This window comes from Pristiophorus japonicus, chromosome 15 (genome assembly GCF_044704955.1).
Source record: "Pristiophorus japonicus isolate sPriJap1 chromosome 15, sPriJap1.hap1, whole genome shotgun sequence".
In the NCBI taxonomy this organism is placed as follows: Eukaryota; Metazoa; Chordata; class Chondrichthyes; family Pristiophoridae; genus Pristiophorus; species Pristiophorus japonicus.
Genome location: NC_091991.1, coordinates 78,875,229 through 78,898,990, shown reverse-complemented (window position 1 = coordinate 78,898,990; position 23,762 = coordinate 78,875,229). Strand labels below are relative to the sequence as shown.

Genomic DNA, 23,762 nt, shown 5'->3' with positions numbered 1-23,762 from the left:
ATGAGGGGCGAGTTGAGAAACTACATCGAAAGGTATGATGGTAGACAAGCAATGGATAGCATTTAAAGAATTAATACATAATTTACAACAAATATATGTTCCTTTAAGGCACAAAAATTCCACAGGAAAAGTGGTCCAGCCGTGGCTAACAAGAGAAGTTAAAAATAGTATTTGATCAAAGGAAGAGGCTTATAAAGTTGCCAAAAAGAGCAGTAAGCCTGAGGACTGGGAGGATTTTAGAATTCAGCAAAGGAGGACCAAGAAATTGAAGAATGGAAAATAGGAGAGAGTAAACTAGCGAGAGACATAAAAAGACTGTAAAAGATGCTATAGGTATGTAAAAAGGAAAAGATTAGTGAAATAAATCTGGGTCCCTTACAAGCTGAGACAGGAGAAATTATAATGGGGAATAAGGAAATGGAAGAGAAATTTAAACAAATATTTTGTGTCTGTCTTCACAGAAGACACAAAAAATTTGCCGTAAATAGTGGATAACCAAGGGTCTAGCGAGAATGAGGAACGGAAAATTAGTATTAGTAAAAAAAATGGTACTGGAGAAATGAATGGGACTGAAAGCCATTAAATCACCTGGGGCTAGAACCTGCACTTTTGTGGTTATCGCCGGGTGTTTAAAAAGGGTTTTCAGATCGCCGGCTTCTCGCCCATTCTCAAAGCACCAAGTTTCCACTTTTAAAAATAGGCGTTACCGCGAGCGATATAAAATGGCCGTCCTTAGCAACGGCATGGCAATGCTCAATTCCTGCGATTTTGGAGGTCAAGGTCATCATGACATGCGCAGAAGAGGAGAGAGAGAGAGAGGGGGAGCTCAGAGGGACTGAAGGCGTATCTGGGTGTGGTGTGGCTGCTTTGGGAGGAAGGAGGGAGATTTTAGAGCTTCACAGCAAGTAGGCAAACAAAAAGTAGCTGTTACCAGCCACATATTTGACTGAATTTGCCCTATAATGGAGAGAGGAGGTGGCATCACAGCATGCTGTGGAGACTGAGGCTGGAGAGAGCAGTGAGGTGGGAGAGGAGCACATTGGAGGGCGCAAAAGAGCCAGGAGATTCTCGGACGAGTCAAATGCCTCCCTCCTGCAGGAGGTCGAGTTACGCTGGGGTGATCTGACACAGGGAGGGGTGTGGGAAGCCCACCCCAAAGGCCTACCAGAAGATATGGACTAAGATAGCAGAGGTGGTCTCGTCGGCGACCAACGAGGTGCGTATGCCGCAAACGATGGAACGACCTTGTGGGATCCGCAAGAGAAGTATTACATTGATTTACATGTACTTATGTATTTATATAATTTGATTTGTAACAGTCATGAGTGACTATCAGCAGATGTGAGGTCTTTCACTTTTACCGGGAATGTTTTACTCAAAGCCTGCAGTCATGGTGTATGTCTTTAGGTAAAGAATGATAATTATCATAATAATCATGATTACATTTGTCGGTTATGTGTTGTATTAGTGTCTGTGACAGTACCTAGCAATGATATCACGCAATGATCTCATGCCATGTCGTCCTGTCACCTTTTACAGAAGAAGCTATCGATGATGAGGTCCGTGCAGAAGCGAACGGGTGGGGGGCCTCCAGTCCCCCGCAACATCACTGAGATGGAGGAGCGAGTGCTTGCACTCGTGGGGAAGCACCCCCGGACAGTCACGGACGCATCTGCAGACCCTGAAGTGATGCCACATGAATAAAGCTTACACCATTGCGTGATGTAAAGTCAATAGATGCGACACCCACTCATATCCAAACAATCATATATGATAGATAATTTCTAAAATTGTCATAGAAATAATGATGGCCTAATGAAAATCATTGGAATGCAAAAGTGTTGATGGTCATGAAATGTGATGTCTGAGATGATTTTGATAGCGGTGGTGCTTTTGTCGTGCATATGCTATGTGTAGCGCTGGACTCACCTTGTCACCCTAGCACCCCCTTCTCCTCTAATAACCTCATTTGTGTCTTGCAGCTCAGCCAGCAGCGTGTCCCAAGGCAAGACCCAGAGGCCAGAAGGTGGAGGCGCGGGGCAGGAGTCGGCGAATGATCCTACATCTGGTGCTGAGGAGCTCCGATTCTCGCCCGTCAATTCGCTGGATCTGTCCTCTGCGGGTGAGAGCGCGGACTTCGAGGAACCTGCATTACTACGCTCCAGAAGCCATTCCACCCCAAGGCCATCGAGTGGTCCTCCGGTTATTACCACCTCCACTCTGGAGGTACCGGGACCAAGCACCTCGCCACAGGGCATCCCATTTGTTCCCAGGACGGCGCCGACCCCGCGGAGGTCCCGTGGACACGGCAGGTCTGATCCACAAGTGCCACATGACAGTGGAGAGATGGTACAGTTGTCCAGGAGGACTGTAGACATTGGTGACCAGCTCATCGAAGCATTGGGGGGCATATCCCATCAGCTGGCCACCGTCTCTGGCACCATGACCGAGTACATTCCGCGGATGGCGGAGTTCCTGGATGCGATAGCCAGGAACACTGCTGGCACAGGCCTCCCAGTGGTCCCCGAGCATGGCACTCCACCACCACTGCAAATGACAAATGAGACCAAAGACCAAGATCCTGCTTCTGCATCAGGGAATGTTGCCCCCTCGGCACCTCCCGCTCCCGTACCCATCCAACGACCGCATCTGCCTTCATCCCCCCCAATGAGGTACCGCCGGAGGAGCTCCTCGGCCAGACGCCGTGGAACAAGGAGGGGAAGGGGTAGAGGTGGGGAGAAGGGGAGGGAGGGAAGGAAAGTGAGGTGCATGTCTGCAGGTGATGGTTGTGTTATATCTCCATCTGGGTGTAAGCAATTTGTTGCAATGTATGGGGGCTGGAGACCACCCTCCTTCTTTGCCTTTGTATTCTGTGTTGATGTGATTTATGTCAATGGTGGAAAAAGTGGGGTGTGGGCAGGGGTTGGGTGTTATTGCCTGTGATGGTTATGATTTCAGACCAATGTTGGCATAAAAGTTTTGTTATTGAGCAGAACCTTGTTGTGCATTGTCTCAGATAGCTGCACCATTACACACTGGTGATTCCTTAACATGAAAGGGTTAAATACAACGTAATATCAATCAACGTAATCTTTAACTGGCACCAAGGTAATGGGCACCATTGATGGGCACCATTGATGTCTGAGCTGCACACACAGCAGTGTGTCAGCGTTGTCACTCACATCAACGATCTTTCAGGCAAATCGTTCAGATATTAGCTCCTCACATAAGAGTGGGATTTTAAAAATGCCAGCCACACCGTTGGCGTTCGTTCAGAACAGTTCCACTTTTTGTGGCCGTTTTTTTTGGGCGAGCGATATTGTGGGCAATAGGTGTGCGAGGTGGTGGAATTGATGCTGGGCAATCTGCTGGGTGTTAGTTTTGGTAAATATGCTCTTCATGATAAAAAAAAAAGTGGGCGTGCGGTATTATTGAATCTCGGCGTTAAATCAGCGCGGAAATTAACGCTGAGCAATATTATGGGCCATTCAGTTGATTTCGGCCATTCTGATGATTCCGCCCCAAAAAAGTGGGCGGGCGGTAATATTTTTTCCCAGGGTTAAGCACATGGGGAAAGTAACGCTCGGCGATAAGTTTCCTAAAAATGCCCGTCAGTTTCCATTTTGTGGCTAAATGAGCGATATCTGGGCGTTATATGTTATTTCAGCGGTAAAATGGGCGTTAAGTGGGTGTTAGGCATGCAAAAAAAGTGCAGGTTCTAGCCCCTGGACCTAATGGCCTACATACTAGGGTTTTGAAAGAGGTGGCTATAGAAATAGCAGATGCATTGGTTGTTATAGACCAAAATTCCATAGATTCTAGAACGGCTCCCGTGGATTGGAAGGTAGCAAATATAACCCCACTATTTAAGAAAGGAGGGAGATACGGTGGCAGAGTGACTTCACACATATCTGATATGTTGACAAAGGGGTTATGTTACTGGACTATTAATTCAGAGGCCTGGACTAATAATCCCACCATGGCAGTTTATGAATTTGAATTTGCAGATGACACCAAATTGGTGGTGGGTGGGGGGGGAAATAGTTGATACCGAGGAAGACTGCAACAAATTACAGGAGGCTGAATAAACTTGCAGAGTGGGCATATCATTCGCAAATGTAGTTCAACACAGATAAATGTGAGGAGGTCACTTATTGCTTGGAGGGTGCAAGTCTAGGTGGGATAGATGAACAAAGGGATCTTGGAGTACAAATACACAAAGCACTAAAAGTCGCGCCACAGGTTAGCAAGGCTGTAAAAAAAAGTAACCCAAGCACTAGGGTTTATTTCTAGAGGTATAGAATTGAAAAGTAGGGAAGTTATGCTAAACCTGTATCGAACCTTGGTTCGACCACACTTGGGTAGTACTGCGTACAGTTCTGGTCACTATATTATGAAAAAGGTATAGAGGCACTGGAGAGGGTGCAAGAAGATTTACAAGGATGATACCAGAAATGCGAGGGTATACATATCAGGAAAGGATGAACAGGCTGGGTCACTTTTCTCTTGAAAAAAGGCGGCTGAGGGGTGAGCTAATAGAGATCTTTAAAATTATGAAAGGTTTTGATAGAGTGGATACAGGGAGAATGTTGTAACTACCAAAATTCCCTGGATTCTGGGGAGGTCCCAGCGGATGGGAAAATCGCAAATGTAATGCCCCTATTTAAAAAAGGAGGCAGAGAGAAAGCAGGAAACTATAGCCCAGTTAGCCAACATGGGAGTCCATTATTAAGAAAGCAGTAGCAGGACATTTGGAAAAGCATAATTCAATCAAGCAGCGTCAGCATAGTTTTATGAAAGGGAAATCATGTTTGACAACTTTGCTGGAGTTCTTTGAGGATGTAACGAGCAGGGTGGGTAAGGGGCAACCTGTGGATGTGGTGTATTTGGATTTCCAGAAAGCATTTGATAAGGTGCCACATAAAAGGTTACTGCACAAGATAAAAGTTCACGGGGTTGGGGGTAATATGTTAGCATGGATAGAGGATTGGCTAACTAACAGAAAACAGAGAGTCGGGATAAATGGGTCATTTTCCAGTTGGCAAAGTGTGACTAGTGGGGTGACACAGGGATCGGTGCTGGGTCCTCAACTATTTACAATCTATATTAATGACCTGGATGAAGGGACCGAGTGTAATGTAACCAAGTGTGCTGATGATACAAAGATGGATGTGAAAGCAAATTGTGAGGAGGACACAAAAAATCTGCAAAGGGATATAGATAGGCTAAGTGAGTGGGCAAAAAATTGGCAGATGGAGTATAATGTGGGAAAATGTGAGGTTATCTACTTTCGCAGAAAAAATAAAAAAGCAAATTATAATTTAAATGGAGAAAAATTGCAAAGTGCTGCAGTACAGAGGGACCTGGGGGTCCTTGTGCATGAAACACAAAATGTTAGCTTGCAGGTACAGCAAGTAATCAGATAATGAGGGCACTCGACAAGGTGGATGCAGAGAGAATATTTCCACTCATAGGCGAAAGTAAAACTAGGGGACATAGTCTCAGAATAAGGGGCCGCCCATTCAAAACCGAGGTGAGGAGGAATTTCTTCTCACAGCGGGTTGTAAATCTATGGAATTCTCTGCCCCAGAGAGCTGTGGAGGTTGGGTCATTGAATATATTTAAGACGGAGATAGACAGATTTTTGAGCGAATAGGGAATAAAGGGTTATGGGGAGCAGGCAGGGAAGTGGAGTTGCATCTATGATCAGATCAGCCATGATCTTATTAAGTGGTGGAGCAGGCTCAAGGGGCCAAATGGCCGACTCCTGCTCCTATTTATACGTTCTTATGCAACCTCATGGACCGACATATTCCTCATCTACCATTACCATCAAGTCAGGCAACCAACCCTGGTTCAATGAGGAGTGTAGAAGAACATTCTGCTTCTGCTGTTTCGCATGCCTGCAAGCAGAATGCTATAGACAGAGCCGAGTGATCCCACAACCAATGGATCAGATCAAAGCTCTGCAGTCCTTACACATCCAGTCATGAGTGGTGGTGGTGGGCAATTAAACAACTAACGGGAGGTGGAGGCTCCATGAATATCCCCATCCTCAACGATGGCACGTGGATCCTGGGCTGTGCGGGAATGGCAGAGAGCTGCGCAGCAGTGCGGTCATACAGCTTATAGGGAAAGTTGGCCAGGACCACACGACTCCAGACCGTATTACAGCCTTGGTCCAAGTATGGATAAAAGAGCTGAATTCCAGAGTGTCTGCTGGCTGCAGTCATACCTAGCACAAAGGAAGATGGTTGTGGTTTTGGAGGCCAATCATCACAGCCGGAGGACATCGCTACAGGAGTCCCTCAGGGCAGTGTCTTCGGCCCAATCATCTTCAGCTGCTTCATCAATGACGTGTGATTCACCTAACTTCCCAAAGTCATTCCACCACCTACATGGCACAAGTCAGGTATGTAATGGAATATTTTCCACTTGCCTGTATGAGTGCAGCTCCAACAACACAACTCCATCCAGGACAAAGCAGTCCACTTGATCAGTACCCATCCACCACCTTAAACATTCACTCCCTCCACCACTGGTACAACGTAGCATCTACAAGATGCACTGCAGCAACTCGCCAAGCCTTCTTCAGCAGCACCTCCTAAACCTGCGACCTCTACCATCTAGAAGAACAAGAGCAGCAGGCGCATGGGAACACTATCATCTCCGAGTTCCCCTCCAAGTTACACACCACTCTGACTTTGAAATATATTGGCATCCTCCCCATCCAAAAGCACTGTGGGAGCACCTTCACCACACGGATTGCAATGGTTTAAGTCGTCAGCTCACTGCCACCTTCTCAAGGGCAATTAGGGATGGGCAATAAATACTGAGACACCCACATCCTGTGAATGAGTGAATAAAAAAAATTCCTGAAACAAAAATAGGGGTGTTTGAGAAGAATCAGACAATGGGCAGGCATTTTGTTTTCACTCTCTATAAAACCGGACCGCTCTCATCGAGCCTCGATGATAGCAAAAACTCTGTGCAAAATCAATTTAACAGAGGCTTAGAGTTACAACCTGCTTTGATGGACATTAGGATCAAGTGACAAATAATGAACCTACCTTGTGCACTGCAAAATCTAACCCCTTAACACTGCACCAGAACTGCTGGTCATTAGTATGTCTCAACCATGAGTCGGTGATCAATATGCTTGAAGGGTTCGACACAAGAATGACCAAATTTAGAGCAAGAAAGTCTAATTTGTTTATAAACTGGTGAAGGACAGACACTGCACACATGAGCTATAAAGTGGATCATGTTTGCTTTTGATGTAACATTTATGTCAAAGCATTACCTTGTTTTCTTGTGACTGTTCTTTTTACTGACAGTTTCCTTCTCATTTTTTTCCTTCTCTCCCTTGTCTTTTTTCTCTTTCTTTGGTTGTGTGGGTGACGCAAACTGTTGGGTTACTTGCTGTGCCACCAGCTGAGATACGGGGCGAGGCTTCCTAGTCAACATAAAACAACATTGCAGTATCAGATTTTGGTCTTAATCTTCAAGGGGACAATTAGAAAGTCAATTTAATATAGTCATCTCTCTCTGTTAAGGATATACACTTGAAGCCTCAGAACTTAGACAGAGGAAAATTCAATATGGTCACATACAAGACAGTTCATGTTCAAGATAATGCACCAAAGAAACCCATGATTCTTGTGTTAGATAGGGTAAGCATTGCTTCTATCCACCAAAATTTGCACCATTATGTCAGTGACACCCTTATTCACACTGTTGTCACCTCCAGACTGATTACAACAACAATTTTTACTTATTTAGTGCCTTTAACATAGTAAAATGTCCCAAGGCGCTTTACAGCAGTGTTACAAGATAAAACAGATAAACTTGACACCGAGCCACATAAGAAAATACGGCAGATGTCCAAAAGCTTAGTTAAAGAGGTATGTTTTAAGGAGTGTCTTAAAGGAGGAAGGAGAGGTAGAGAGGTTTAGGCACGGAGAGAGGTAGAGAGGCGGAGAGGTTTAGGGAATGGGTTCCAGAGCTTAGGGAATGGGTTCCAGAGCTTAGGGCCCAAGCAGCTGAAGGCACAGCCACCCAATGGTTGAGCAGTTATAATCAGGAATGCTCAAGAAGATAGAATTTGAGGAATGCAGACATCTCGTGGGGTTGAGGTTGAAATAGATTACAAGACCTAGCTCTGTCAAGCCCATGTGGTGGCTGGTGTGCAACGGCCACCACACATTAAAAAAAATCCACGCACAGGCATCTTCCATCCTTCAAGATGTAGTTTGGGATCTGGAATATTAGGTCCTTGAACTCATCCTTTTTTGACGAGGAAGCAAGTCATCCTCGTTTCGAGGGACCGCCTATGATGATGATGATGGCAGGGATAGGGAGGGGCAAGGCCATGGAGGGATTTGTAAACAAGGATGAGAAGTTTGAAATCGAAGCATTGTTTAATCGGAAGCCAATGTAGGTCAGCGAGCACAGGGGTGATGGGTGATCGTGACTTGATGGCTTCCCATTATCCATCCTGTATAAACGGCAACTTGTTCAAAACTCTGCTGTATGTTTCCTGCCCCATACTATGTCCCACTTACCCCAGCCTGCATCTCGCCCCCACCATCTCTCCAATGCATTAAATTTTAAATCCTTGCACTCGTCTTTAAATTTCCATTGTCTCACCCCAGCCTTTTTTTAGCACAACCAAGTCATGATCACCCATCACCCCTGTACTCGCTGACCGATATTGACTCCTGGTTAAACGACGCCTCAATTTCAAAATTCTCATCCTTGTTTACAAATCCCTACATGGCCTTGCCCCTCCTTATCTCTGTAATCTTCTTCTTCAACCTCACAACCCCCTACCCGCCCCCGCCCCCCGAGATGTCTGCGCTCCTCAAATTCTGCCCTCTTGAACATCCATGATTGTAACTGCTCAGCCATTGGTGGCCGTGCCTTCAGCTGCCTGGGCCCAGTCTCTGGAACTCCCTCCTTAAACCTCTCCGCTTCTCTTTCCTCCTTTAAGACGCTCCTTAAAACCTACCTCTTTGACCAAGCTTTTAGTCATCTGCTGTAATTTCTTTTGTGGCTTGGTGTCAAATTTATTTGTTTTGTCTTAAAACACTTCTATGAAGCGCTTTGGGACGTTTTACTACGTTAAAGGCGCTAGCTAAATACAAGTTGTTGTTGCATGAACACACCCGCTATAAGCGGTGGGGACTGTAGAGGAAAACACTGGTAGCCCTCCTTTCATCATCCTGTCATGGAATGAATGTTGATGCTGCTTTTACATTGTAGCTATATCAGATTACCTCATTTCACGCCTTCTATTTGCAAGCTTTTGAAAGTGATCTATTGATTCCCAAATACTAATATGTAGCTCAGTATTTAATCTGCGCAGCAGGCCTCAACAGTCTTTGTCAGCCACAAAAACATAAACAAAGCATTTTATCACAGTTGTGGCATAACATATGACTACAAGTACAGAAAGAAATTTGCTCTCTGACATACAACTTAAAAGCCTCAATTTGCCACACAAGTATGTGTCAGATTCTTACTCCTTCTCTACCTAAAAGTTGAGATGTAATGGAGGATCTATATAAAAACCTAGTAAGGCCACAGTTGGAGGAATGTGTGCAATTTTGGGGTTCGTAGCATAGGAAGGATGCTGAGGTAATAGAGAGGGTACAGTGTAGAATCACTAGGATGCTGGTGTGAAGAAATACAAATAAAGACTTTTTTGTTAGAACAGTGAAGATTACAAGGTGATTTGATAGAGGTGTTTAAAATGATGGGATGGGGCAGAGCAGATAACAACAGACAGTTTTCTGTGATTGAAGCTCTAGAACAGGGGATGTAGATTAAAGGCAACACATTTGGGACAGAAAGTAGGAAAACTTTTGCTTTACATTCAGAGGGTTGTGAGGCTGTCAATTGTACTACTGGAGTCAGTGGTTGAAGCATAAATGGGCAAAGAAAGACACCTGCGAGTGAGATTGGATAAAAGTCCCATTGATGCTTTAGTCAAATTCTCCCCCACAATAATTCCCTCAAAATAGTCCATGGAAAACTGTGCAAGTGATACAATTCTGCCCTGTGCAGGCTTTATAATCTATCCACAAGTTGCTGGGTGAGAGTCGATCAAGATGAATGCCAAGGTACATGGAAGATTTGGGAGCACTGAGCAAGTGTTAAAGCTCAACAGAGCAATGCGCCAGGAATCCGCTGTAACGGCTGGGCACCAGCAGGTGGAAACATTGAGCGAGGGCTTTGTTTTCAAAGACGCCATCTACTGCCAACCTTTCACAAATTGTTACAGACCTGCAACCTTTGCTGTTTAAAAGCTGAGTCAGTTCACTTTAGTGTGTTTTTTGCTATCTATAATTCACCTGGCACTCTCAATGCATAGTTCAGGGATCTGCAAACACAAATTAATTAGGGATGACACCAAGGAAAAGATGAAATTTGTCAGTGTCTAATTAGAAGAAAAACTACATACACACACACACCAAACTAACAGAGACAGACTCAAAAACACATGGACAGATACATAGACAAACACATCATCATCATCATAGGCAGTCCCTCGAAACGAGGATGACTTGCTTCCACGCCAAAAAAAGACGAGTTCACAGATGTTTCAATGAAGGACCTGAACTACATATTGAAGGGTGGAAGATGCCTGTGTGTGAATTTTTTTTTAAATATGGGGTGGCCGTTGCACACCAGCCACCACACGGGCTTGACAGAGCTAGGTCTTGGTCCAGTGGCAAGGATTACCCAAGACAACTGGAGACCAGCTCTGCTGCACGGACCTAGTGTGCACACATATCACAGTGTGGGCTGGTCAGTGCTGCCCGTGGGCCCCTGGCCCCGAACTCGCGCCTCCCCTGGGCCCCGATCATGTCCCTCGACAATCTCTCGCCACTCCTGCTGTACTTGCCCACGCTCCAATCACCGACCTGGATCTTGATAATGTCACTCTTCACCACCTTCGCGCTCCTGCACCAGCTCGTGCTGTACCTTGAAGTAGTATGCCTCCACGCTGCTCCCGAGCCTCCGCACGCTGCTCCTTTTGTGGCCCCGACCTGCTGCTGATGTTCCCTCGCAGGTTGGGGCCATAAAAGGAGCGATGTGCAGAGGCCCAGGAGCGGCGTGGAGGCCCCAACCTGCAAGGGAACATCAGCGGCAGGTCGGGACCATAAAAGGAGCGGCGTGCAGAAGCCCAGGAGCAGCGTGGAGACAAACACACACATACAGAGACACACAAAAACAGATACACACAGACACACACACACACAGACAGAGACACACACACACACACACACAAACAAAGACAGAGAGACAGACACAGATAGAGACAGACACAGACAGAGACAGACACACACACACACACACACACACACAAAAACAAAGACAGAGACACACAAACACAGACAGACACACACACACACATACACAGACAGACCAGACACACACACAAAGACAGACAGAGACACAGAGGCACACACACAAAGACAGATAGAGACACACACACAGGCACACAAAATGACTGTTCACTTTCCAGCCACTGGAAACATTCTGAAAGTCATGAATCTTTCGATGCGGTTTGTTGTGGGGAATTCCAGAATCCTGAGCTTGAGACCTTGCAACAAACTCCAACGTTCGGTAATAAAGGGACTCATGCAGCAAGAGTGACAACACTCGTGTATTAATCCCAATGTTACTACTTACTATGTTGTTAATCTCAATGGTGTGCATTGCTGTATAATAAACTCCATTTTTGGTGAATTACTGCATTAACCCTAATGTTGTTACAATACTATATTAACAACCCTAATACCACTGCATTACAGTATTATTTCCCCAATGCTGCTGCACTACTGCACCATGAATGCTGCTGCATTATACAATGATGCTGCATTGCTGTATAATTAATACCGAGGAAGGCTGTGACAAAATACAAGACATTAATAAAGTTGCAGAATGAGTGTGTAATTGGCATGTGAGGTGTTACATTTTGGAAGGAAGAAGGAGGAGGCCACATACTGCTTGGATGATGAGCCTAAATGGGGCAGAGGAGCAAATGGATCCAGCAGTGCGATATACACATCACTAAAGTGATGCATGAAAAAAAGCAAACCATGCAATGGGTTTCATTTGTAGAGGGATAGAATTGAAAAACAGAGACGTTATGTTAAACATGTATAGCACCTTGGTTCAACCACACTTGGATTACTGCGGACAGTACTGGTCTCCATTTCATAGAACGATATAGAGGCATTGAAGAAGGAGCAAAAATGATTCAGAGGGATGATACCAGAACTGAGGGGAAAGACTGAACAAACTGGGGTTCTTATCTGTAGAAAAGAGAATGCTGAGGAGTGGCCTGATAGAGGCCTTTAAGATTATGAAGGGGTTTGATAGGGTAGACATAGAGATGTTTCAATTTCTGGGGGAGACCAGAACTTGGGGCCATAAATATAAGAGAGTCATAAATAAATCCATTAGGGAATTCAGGAGAAACTTTTTTACCCAGAGAGTGGTGAGAATGTGGAACTTGCTGCCACAGGGAGTGATTGAGGCAAATAGCACAGGTGCATTTAAGGGGAAGCTGGATAAACATGCGAGGGAGAAAGGAATAGAAGGGTATGCTGATAGGGTTCGATGAAGGGGATGGGAGGAGGCTCGTGTGGAACATAAATGTCAGTATAGGCCAGTTGGGTCAAATGGCCTGCTTCTGCGCTGTAGACTATGTAATTAACCCTAATGTTGATGGATTACTGAATTAACAGCCCTACCACCACTGCATTAACCCCAAACCACTGCATTACAATATTACTGACCCCAATGCTGCTGCACTATGGAATCAATGCTACTGCATTACTGTATTGTATCAACTGCAATAACAGCTCCATTATACCCAAATGCTGCTGCATTAATTAACCCCAAAGACACTGCATTACTGTATTAAATTCAGTGACACAGTATTGTTGTATTAATCACTGTTACAGTGCCAGTTTAAAAAAAAACATTTCATTTTAAAACAATTCTTGGAAAGTTTTTCCCCTTAAGATTTGCACTTGAATTATGTTTACTCCCCCCTGAAACTCCCCATTTTCAAAGTGGGATCAATTCAGAAAGAACAAATTGGCATCTGATGGGGGTGAAACTATTTGCAATGGCAGCTTTCTTTCCAGCCAATTGAACTCTAACAGTTTGAAAATGAATTATGGCCAACTTAAGGTGCTTCTTCTATATCCAACACATAAATAGATTTTGGTTCATTACTTGTCTCATTACCAGCCCCTTTTGCCTTGCCCTCGTCATTTAATCACTCCTGCCTTCAACCTGATCACATACCTTCCCTTTTGTTCTTTCCTTTCCTCCCCACCCCTCATTCTCTGCCTCTGTACTTGCTTATTAACTGTTACATCTTTAACTTTATCCAGTTCTGATGAAAGGTCATCGATCTGAAATTTAACTCTTTCTCTCTCCACGGATGCTGCCTGACCTGCTGAGTATTTCCAGCATTTTCTGTTTTTATTACACAAATAGAGGCACTGGATTGGCACCGAGTGGAAATAATCACTAGAACGCTACAGACAAGTTAAGATTGTTTGACATATTTATTTAGCGGGCTGCAATGCAATAGCCGACGTTCAGAGGCTATTTAGGGGCTGTACTGTTGAGGTAAAAGGGCAACTGGATATGGCAGTGTGAATACTAAAGCTCCAAGGCTATTGTGGGAGTGGAATCACACATGTGTACTATCTCTAAACATCTGATTATAAATAAAAACAAAACTCCAAAAACATTGTTCTTTCCAAAATAAGGTACGGTGTCACAATTGAATAGTGATCATACAGATTTACGAGAGTCCAAATATTGAGCAACACACCTAGAATAAGCAGGTTAAAAATTCCACTTCATTAAATGTTGTCAACTTCAAAATCCATTTATATTCCTAGTTCACCAGTCCACGATTTTGGAAAGCCTGCTCCAGGGTATAAAGAAAGCATATCTGTGTTTGTGGCTCAGTGGGTAGCACTCTCGCCTCGGAGTCAGAAGGTTGTGGGTTCAAGTCTCACTCCAGAGACATGAGCACAAAATCTAGGCTGACATCTTCTGAGGGAGTGCTCCACTGTTGGAGATGACTCCATTTGCCCTCTCAGGTAGACATAAAAGATCCCATGGCACTATTTTGAAGAAGAGCAAGGGAGTTATCCCCGGTGTCCTGGCCAATATTTATCCCTCAACCAACATCATAAATCATTATCTGGCCATTATCTCATTGCTTGCTGTTTGTGGGACCTTGCTGTGCGCAAATTAGCTGCTGCGTTTCCTACATTACAACATTGAACACATTTCAAAAATCTTTAACACAATGTAAAGCACTTTGGAGCATCCTGAGGTTGTGAAAGGCGCTATATAAATGTGAGCTCTGAGCAATGAGTCACTGGAGGCCAAGGGCCAACTAAAAGCAAAGTCTGGAGCTCTCAGCAAAAGAAAGATTTAAGTTCTGAATCAAGGTGCCGAGGAGTCTGGGGAAATTTCTCGACTGAAGCTGTTTTTATATTGGCTTAAGTGCCCTGGCTGGCTCCCGGCACGACTAACCCCAAAGTAAATTTGTCAGATTTGTTAGGAGCGATATCAGAGAAGATCCATTTTTGTTTTTTCAACTGGGTGTTTTCGGAGGCAGCTGTTTACAAATCGGGCTACGTTTCTTTTGGGGCCGCTGCTGTTGGTAGTAAACCTGCATGTCCGGGGCCAATGGCACCGGCATGGGTCGTGCACAAGTGAGAGCTCAGGATTACAGCCAGAAGCCACAAACATGCCCACCTCTCATTGACACAGAGTTCAGTGAGAGATGTGCGGAGCAGCAGTTTAGTTTGCAACCGGTGAACTGAGCTTCACAATCTGTGCTGTAATAGAATCTACTGATCAGTGCATTTATTGCAATCAATGCAGATAAGTTATTTATGCACAAGTAAAATAAAATGGAGGCCAAAATAAAAGGTGGCGTGGCAGAAAAGTGGGCACCTTGTGGGAGGACAGACGCATCAACGTTAGCGTCCTTGACCAAGCCAACATTCCCAGCATTGAAGCACTGACCACACTTGATCAGCTCCGCTGGGCAGGCCACATCGTTCGCATGTCAGACACAAGACTCCCAAAGCAAGTGCTCTACTTGGAACTCCTTCACGGCAAACGAGCCCAAGGTAGGCAGCGGAAACGTTACAAGGACACCCTCAAAGCCTCCTTGATAAAATACGACATCCCCACCAACACCTGGGAGTCCCTGGCCAAAGACCACCCTAAGTGGATGAAGAGCATCCGGGAGGGCGCTGAACACCTCGAGTCTCATCGCCGAGAGCATGCAGAAACCAAGCGCAGGCAGCGAAAAGAGTGTGCGGCAAACCTGTCCCACCCACCCCTTCCCTCAATGACTGTCTGTCCTACCTGTGACAGGGACTGTGGTTCTCATATTGAACTGTTCAGCCACCTAAGAACTCATTTTTAGAGTGGAAGCAAATCTTCCTCGATTCCGAGGGACTGCCTATGATGATGATGTCTAATGTATGGAAGGGGGTGTGGGAGACAGAAGGTTTACGCCATATTTTTAGACCAGTTATTACAAGCGACAGAAGAAGGGTGTCAACTACAGGCAATTAAGAGGGCCATGAAAAAAGGATCTGAAAATGAGCCACAAACTCTTCACCAGACATATTGCATCTCTGTGGATCAGCAGCTATAAGTCTCAAGGTAGCAAGTTATTCTTGAAATATTTGAAATTATGCAGGTCAGCAGAACGTTGCAAAAATTGATCACAATTTTCGTTGGATTCCCTTTTTAGAGCAACAAAACAGGGAAAATTAATTAAACCGTATTGTGCAGAATAGACAGCAATTGAAATTGGTGCCTGGATCGCTGTCTATCTGGAGCTGTGCACTTGGGAAGTTTGTACTGATATTTTTATCTGTTGCTATGTACATTTTTTTTTCCCCCCTTGGGTAACGAACACCATCTTTATAAAGTTAGAACAGAGGACCCACAAGAATTAGTGTTTGTAGGGGGTTCTTGGGATTGTGTCAGTATTTGTAGGGGGTTCCTGGGATTGTGTAAGTGTTTATAGGGGGTCCCTGGGATTGTGTCAGTGTTTGTAGGGGGTCCCTGGGATTGTGTCCGTATTTGCAGGGGGTCCCTGGGATTGCGTCCGTATTTGCAGGGGGTTCCTGGGATTGTGTCAGTGTTTGTAGGGGGTCCTGGGATTGCGTCCGTATTTGTAGGGGGTCCTGGGATTGCGTCCGTATTTGCAGGGGGTCCCTGGGATTGCGTCCGTATTTGCAGGGGGTTCCTGGGATTGTGTCAGTGTTTGTAGGAGGTCCTGGGATTGTGTCCGTATTTGCAGGGGGTCCCTGGGAGTGCGTCCGTATTTGCGGGGGGGTTCCTGGGATTGCGTCAGTGCTTGTAGAGGGTTCCTGGGATTGTGTCCGTATTTGCGGGGGAGTTCCTGGGATTGTGTCCGTATTTGCGGGGGAGTTCCTGGGATTGTGTCCGTATTTGCAGGGGGTCCCTGGGATTGTGTCCGTATTTATGGGGGGGTTCCTGGGATTGTGTCAGTGTTTGTAGGGAGTCCCTGGGATTGTGTCCGTATTTATGGGGGGGGTTCCTGGGATTGTGTCAGCGTATGTAGGGGGTCCCTGGGATTGTGTCAGTGTTTGTAGGGGGTCCCTGGGATTGTGTCAGTGTTTGTAGGGGGTCCCTGGGATTGTGTCCATGTTTATGGGGAGGTTCCTGGGATTGTGTCAGTGTTTGTAGGGGGTCCCTGGGATTGTGTCCGTATTTGCAGGGGGTCCCTGGGATTGCATCCGTATTTGCAGGGGGTTCCTGGGATTGTGTCAGTGTTTGTAGGGGGTCCTGGGATTGCGTCCGTATTTGCAGGGGGTCCCTGGGATTGCGTCCGTATTTGCAGGGGGTTCCTGGGATTGTCAGTGTTTGTAGGGGGTCCTGGGATTGTGTCCGTATTTGCAGGGGGTCCCTGGGAGTGCGTCCGTATTTGCGGGGGGGTTCCTGGGATTGCGTCAGTGCTTGTAGAGGGTTCCTGGGATTGTGTCCGTATTTGCGGGGGAGTTCCTGGGATTGTGTCCGTATTTGCAGGGGGTCCCTGGGATTGTGTCCGTATTTATGGGGGGGTTCCTGGGATTGTGTCAGTGTTTGTAGGGGGTCCCTGGGACTGTGTCAGTGTTTGTAGGGAGTCCCTGGGATTGTGTCCGTATTTATGGGGGGGTTCCTGGGATTGTGTCAGTGTATGTAGGGGGTCCCTGGGATTGTGTCAGTGTTTGTAGGGGGTCCCTGGGATTGTGTCAGTGTTTGTAGGGGGTCCCTGGGATTGTGTCCGTGTTTATGGGGAGGTTCCTGGGATTGTGTCAGTGTTTGTAGGGGGTCCCTGGGATTGCGTCCGTATTTGCGGGGGAGTTCCTGGGATTGTGTCAGTGCTTGTAGGGGGTTCCTGGGATTGTGTCAGTGTTTGTACGGGGTCCCTGGGATTGCGTCCGTATTTGCGGGGGAGTTCCTGGGATTGTGTCAGTGTTTGTAGGGGGTCCCTGGGATTGTGTCCGTATTTATGGGGGGGTTCCTGGGATTGTGTCCGTATTTATGGGGGGGTTCCTGGGATTGTGTCAGTGTTTGTAGGGGGTCCCTGGGATTGCGTCAAGGTTTGTAGGGGGTTCCTGGGATTGTGTCCGTATTTGCAGGGGGTTCCTAGGATTGTGTCAGTGTTTGTCGGGGGTTCCTGGGATTGTGTCAGTGTTTGTAGGGGGTTCCTGGGATTGCGTCAATGTTGGCAATGGTTTCCACACAGAGAAAAGTTTGAAAATCACCACTCGATATCAGAGACACGTTATAGGCAATGCTACCTCCTCATATTGGTGATGCAATAATTCTTCTCTGCTGCTGAGTATATTTTTCTACTTAAAAAAAAAAAGACCTCTCTGGTTGTCATACAAAATTTTGTCCCAGGTAAGAATTTTTTTTTCTCCCCTCCTCAGACATTCCAACTCCTTTCCAAATTACAGACAGTGACTTTCAAAAGCTCAGTGTCATGGTGATTGAAGCAGTTCAATCTAAAGGTTAATGCACTGGTACGTATTCCAAGACAATGGAAACCAGCTAATAGCAGGATTTCATTAGACGATTTAGAGTTCCACAAGTATAATTTTACTAAATAGCTAAAGAAAGTCATGTTACAGGGAAACATGAGTGTAAAATATATCCTGTCATAAAAATGTAACATAATGCCTCGTCAGACAGAAAACATGAAGTTCGATCACACACAAACCACAGAACTTTCCACTTGAAACAAATGAAGGAAATCACAAACTCCAAGCTAGTTCGAGCAGTAAAATGTAATAGGATTTATTTTAATAGGTGTCAGCATTTCTGACTTTGAGTCAGAAGGTTATGGGTTCAAGTCCCACTCCAGAGACTTGAACACAAAATCCAGGCTGAGACCCGAGTGCAGTACTGAAGGAGTGCTCCACTGTTGGAGATGCCGTCTTTCGGATGAGATGTTAAACCGAGGATCTCTCAGGCGGACGTAAAAGATCCCATGGTATTAGTGGAGAAGAGCATGGAGTTCACACCAGTGTCCTGGTTAATATTTATCTCTGAACTAACATCACTGGGCCAGAAATTGCGGTCAGAAGCTTCCGGCAGGCGGGCAGGCGCCTCCAACTGAAATATTTTAAACGAAAGCACCTGATGGTCCCGGAGGAATGAACACTTCCGGTGCGAGGTCTAAATGTGCAGCCCAGCGCAGAGGCTCACGCATCCCAGGAACGTAAGCATTTCCTGGGATCACGTGGGCCTAGCCACCAATGAAAATGGAGTATTCTCATTGATAGTAATGGTGAGTTCAGTTTGTATGAAGCTCCGATTACTATCAATGAGAATACCCCCCAAAACACAAACACAATATATAAATAAAAAACACCTCAACACATCTTAAATTAACTGGAATTGAATTAATTTTAGAAAAAAATATTTTTTTTTGAATTTAAAAAAATACATTTTAATAGGGTTAAAAATAAATTTACCTTAATGGATAGGGTTTTTAAATATAAAAATTGGTGATAAAATTTAATTTTTCTATCTTTTAAAACTCTTACACTGGTAAAACCAGGTCTTACGCTTGATTTTACCAGAAGTGCTTGAAGGACATTCGTTGGGCAGGAGTTGAACAAATAGCACAAATCTCTGCCCGCAAAAGCCCTTCTCCCAGGAATGCATTGGAACTGTTGAAACAAATTTTGACAGATCGCAAGTGGCGGGTTTAGATGCTTGCGGTTCTCACACCTAAACCCAGATCTTGCGGGGCCTCTTCGGGCACCCGGAGAGGCAGAATTTATGGCCCACTAAAACAGATTATCTGGTCACTATCACACTGCTGTTTGTGGGACCTTGATGTGCACAAATTGGCTGCTGCGTTTCCCTACGTTCTGACACTGACTACACTTCAAAAGTGTTTCGTTGGCTGTAAAATGCTTTGGGATGTCCTGAGGTGAAAGGCGCTATATAAATGCAAGTCTTTATTTAAAAAATAAGTTTCAACTGGTAGTGACATCTCTCAGCAGGTTCATTGCATTAAAGTTGTACAAAACATCCTTTGCCATCCCTCCCAAAGTTACCTTAGCTCCAAACCCACAGGTAAATTGTACAGAATAAACCCTCAGTTAACTGGCTTCCACATCAAAGATGAGGGTGTCAGCATTGGCTCAGTGGTAGCACTTCCACCTCAGTGTTAGAAGGCTGTGGGTTCATGTGTCTCTAACGGGACCCGAATGCATAGAGTGACACCTCAGTGCTGCACTGCCGGAGATGCCATCTTTCAGATGACCCGCCTGCACTTTCAGGTGGACGTAAAAGATCCAATGTCACTATTCGAAGAGGAGCAGGAGAGTTTCTCCCCAACGTCCTGGCGGATATTTATCCCTCAGCCAACATCGCTAAAACAGATTTGTTTGTGGGACCTTGCTATGCGCAGATCGATTGCCACATTCCCTGCATTACAACAGTGACTACACGTCAAAAGTACTTCATTGACTATAAAGCGCTTTGGGACGTCCTGAGGTTGTGAACGGCGCCAAAATAAAAAAGTGTTCTTTCTCTCTTTATTTTAGAAAAATCCACAAGGAGGGAGACTGCTCTCTTGCATGAGACTCCCACTGAACTCAAGTTAATAGAGCTGCCTCAAGGCAGGAGATAGATCCAAGTAATACCAGTTCTTCAGGTTCCTGGCTGAAAACTACCGCACACTTTCAAACACATTTCTTAAAAGAAGCTTAGTGTCCATAATGACAGGTCTGCACTTTATTCAGTCAGACAATTGTCTTTGTGTTGGTGTGGATTAGTTTAACATCTCAATGCCAAAAATAGAACAATAATAATCTGAATTCTTATAAAGTGGTTAGTGAACCACATAAAGCAACCAGAAGAGTGAGTAACACGGTCAATAAAAAACACTAATAAAAGGGAGGTGGTGCTGAAATCATTTAAACATCCTTTCAAATCAACCGAAGGAAGGTGACTCATAAGGTCACGCAAAATATTCATGCTCTACAAATCTTTCTTTGTGGTTTGGTACAGCTTTTTTGCATTGTTCTTTCTCTAGCTAAAGTCTCCCTGCACTTTGCCCCCTGCAGTTGAGCAAGAGCAAGGTGGTGTGACTCATCTTATCCCCACACCAACCTGACATCCATCCTCTTCCACTCCCTGACCGAACAACATGGTTGAGACGGGAAACTCGTCATTTGTGGGCAAAGCATGTATCAAGCCCAGAGGGCATTTACTTCTCTATGTTTATCTTTAGTTTGGACGATTGCCATTCATGATTCTCCCCGATTTACTTTTGGTCTTGAGAATCTCCAAGTCAAGGTGGAAGGAATTCCTCGCAACGAATTCCTGAATTTTTTATTGTTGTGCATGCATTAAGGGGAGGAACGAGGAAAGCAGGGGGCTGATGTCATGATGTCACGATATCCCAGGGTTAGAGGTCAGTCGATAAATAATTGGACTGACTTCCATTTAAGACTCTATATTTTTGCTAGACTTAATTCTGCTTCAGCCAGTTTATTGCAGCGCCATATAAATGGCACTTGCCGTGAATCTAGATAGAGTGTCTTTGGTCGGCATCAATAGCACCATTACACAGGTAGCGAGAGACATGGACCAGTCTTCCGAGCATTAGGTGCTCCAGTACAGGAGGGATCTAATACAATAGCAGACTGCAAGACCTGTGAAAATCTGTCCGTGAAGAAATTTTTAAATGGAAAAGAAAATTTACAAGTGAAGGCACCCAAGAGAAATTAAATCTCAAATGGGTAGAATCATACAGCACAAAGAGAGGCCATTCGGCCCATTGTACCTGTGCCAGCTCTTTGGTAGAGCTGTCCAGTTAGTCCCACTGCCCTGCTCTTTCCCCATAGTCCTGGAAATTTTTTCCCAAGTATTTATCCAATTCCCCTTTGAAAGTGACTGTTGAATCTGCTTCACCACAATTTTAGGCAGTGCATCTCGGATCACAACAAATTGCTGTGCAAAAAATGTTTCCTCATGTTGCCTCTGATTCTTTTGCCAATTACCTTAAATCTGTCTCTTCTGGTTATTGACTCTTCTGTCACTGGAAACAGGTCCTCCTTATTTACTCTATCAAAACGGTTCATGATTTTGAACACCTCTATCAAACCTCCTCTTAACCTTCTCCGCTCTTAGAAAAACTACCACAGCTTCTTACAGACTCTCCACAAAGCTGAAGCCCCTCATCCTTGGTACCATTCTAGTAATTCTCTCTCCACCCTCTCGAAGGCCTTGGCATCCTTCCTATAGTGTGGTGCCCAGAATTGAACACCTCCAACTGAACCCCAACCAGTGTTTTATAAAGGTTCAGCATAATTTCCTTGCTTTTGTACTCTATGCCTCTGTTAATAAAGCCAAAGATCCAATATGCTTTAACAGCCTTCGCATTTTGTCCTGACACCTACAAAGATATACAACCCCCCTCTCCCCCAAGGTGTCTCTGTTCCTGCATCCCTTTTAAAATTGTACCATTTTGTTTATATTGCCTCTCCTCACTCTTCCTACCAAAATGTATCAATTCACACTTCTCTGCATTAAGTTTCATCCGGCCCGTGTCTGCCTATTTCACCAGTGTATGTCCTCCTGAAGTCTCTTACTATCCTTCTCATTTCCGAGTTTCGTGTTATCTGCAAACTTTGAAATTATGGCCTGTATACCCATGTGCAGCTCATTAATATTTATCAAAAATAGCAGTGGTCCTAATACTGATCCCTGCATGCTTTTTTCCAGTCTGAAAAACTGTTCACCACTACTCTCTGCTTTCTGCCCATTAGCCATTGTCCATTTAATCCCATGGACTTTAATTCTGCGAACAAGTCTATTACGTGATACTTTGTCAAAAAATGCCATTTGCAAGTCCATATACTCAACATCAACCGTTACCGGAGAGATATAACATTTAAGAGGGTAGCAAAGGTACCAAACCGGAGGAAGTGGGATAAACAAGATTTTGTAGAGGAAGCAACAACTGTGATAACTAGAGGTGCCAAACCTTCCGTATTTGGTACAAAAATATTTGGAGTTTGAAAGAGCTTGGCTCTCGACTTCTCTCAAGTTTCACCAAGTTTTTAAAACCAGTTAAGCTCTGTACAGCAGATCTGCAACATACCTTTAAAAAGATGGGAGAACAAAGTCAGCTGTTGGATGAGGTCTGTGGAGGAATGGAAGTCGTGAGGTATATCTGCTGTGGAATGTTTACACACAAGAAAGCCAGCTACAACAGACACGGGAAAAGATATAGGGCCTAAAATTGAGGTCAGAGGCTTCCTTCGTACGAACGCCTTCGACCCCAAAAAAATCTACGAAAGTACCTGGTGATCTCGGAGGAACACAAGATCCCGGTCGGAGGCCTAGATTCGCTGCGCAGCGTATGGGGAGATGCCTTTCAGGTACATAAGTCCAAGCTGGAGTCACATGGGCCTGGACAACCAATCACGATGCAGTATTCTCATTGATAAAAATGGGAACTCCGTTGAAACAAGTTCCCATTACTATCAATGAGAAAACCCCATAAACACCCAAATATAGAATAAATAAAACACCTCACATCTTTAAAATTAATTGAAATTAAATGTTTTAGAAAAAAATATATATTTTTTGGAATTTTTAAAAATGTGTTTTAATAGTGTTAAAAATAAACTTACCTTAATGGATAGGGTTTTTACTCTAAAAATGTGTATTTAAATTTAAATTTTATATTTAAAACTCTTATGCTGGCACAAGTAAGCTATGCGCCTGCTTTCACCAGGTGTAAAAGTTTGAAGGATATTCGTTGGGCAAATAGCCCAATCTCTCTCGCGCGGATGTCCTTCTCCCAGAGATGTGGAGGATCTGTCAAGAGAAATCTTTGACAGATCGGAAAAGCTGTTTTTTGGTGCATGTGCATCGCGCCCCAAAAACTGGCTTTTACGAGGCCTCGCCGGGTCCGTGCGCACTTCGTACAGACCCGGCAAGGCCGTAATTTTAGGTCCATAATAATCACCTTTACTGTTCCTAAAAAAGATAAAAGGAAAAGCTTTTTGCCTCAGAGAGGAGGGCAATTTAACAAGTTATTATTTAAATGGAGAAAGATTGCAAAGTGCTGCAGTACAGTGGGACCTGGGGGTACTTGCGCATGAAACACATAAGGATGGTATGCAGGTACAGCAAGTGATCAGGAA

At 44.8% G+C, this 23,762-nt stretch overlaps 1 protein-coding gene across 5 annotated transcripts in view; it reads right to left on the bottom strand.

Annotated features, from left to right (window-relative positions):
- The window catches only part of yaf2 (YY1 associated factor 2), a 182,093-nt gene that overhangs the window by 5,783 nt on the left and 152,548 nt on the right, over positions 1-23,762 (bottom strand). For all 5 annotated transcript variants that reach the window (XM_070900635.1, XM_070900632.1, XM_070900634.1 and 2 more), the window contains one exon: positions 7,304-7,456. In XM_070900635.1, the coding sequence (XP_070756736.1) occupies positions 7,304-7,456 (153 nt within the window). The remainder of the gene's footprint in view (positions 1-7,303; positions 7,457-23,762) is intronic.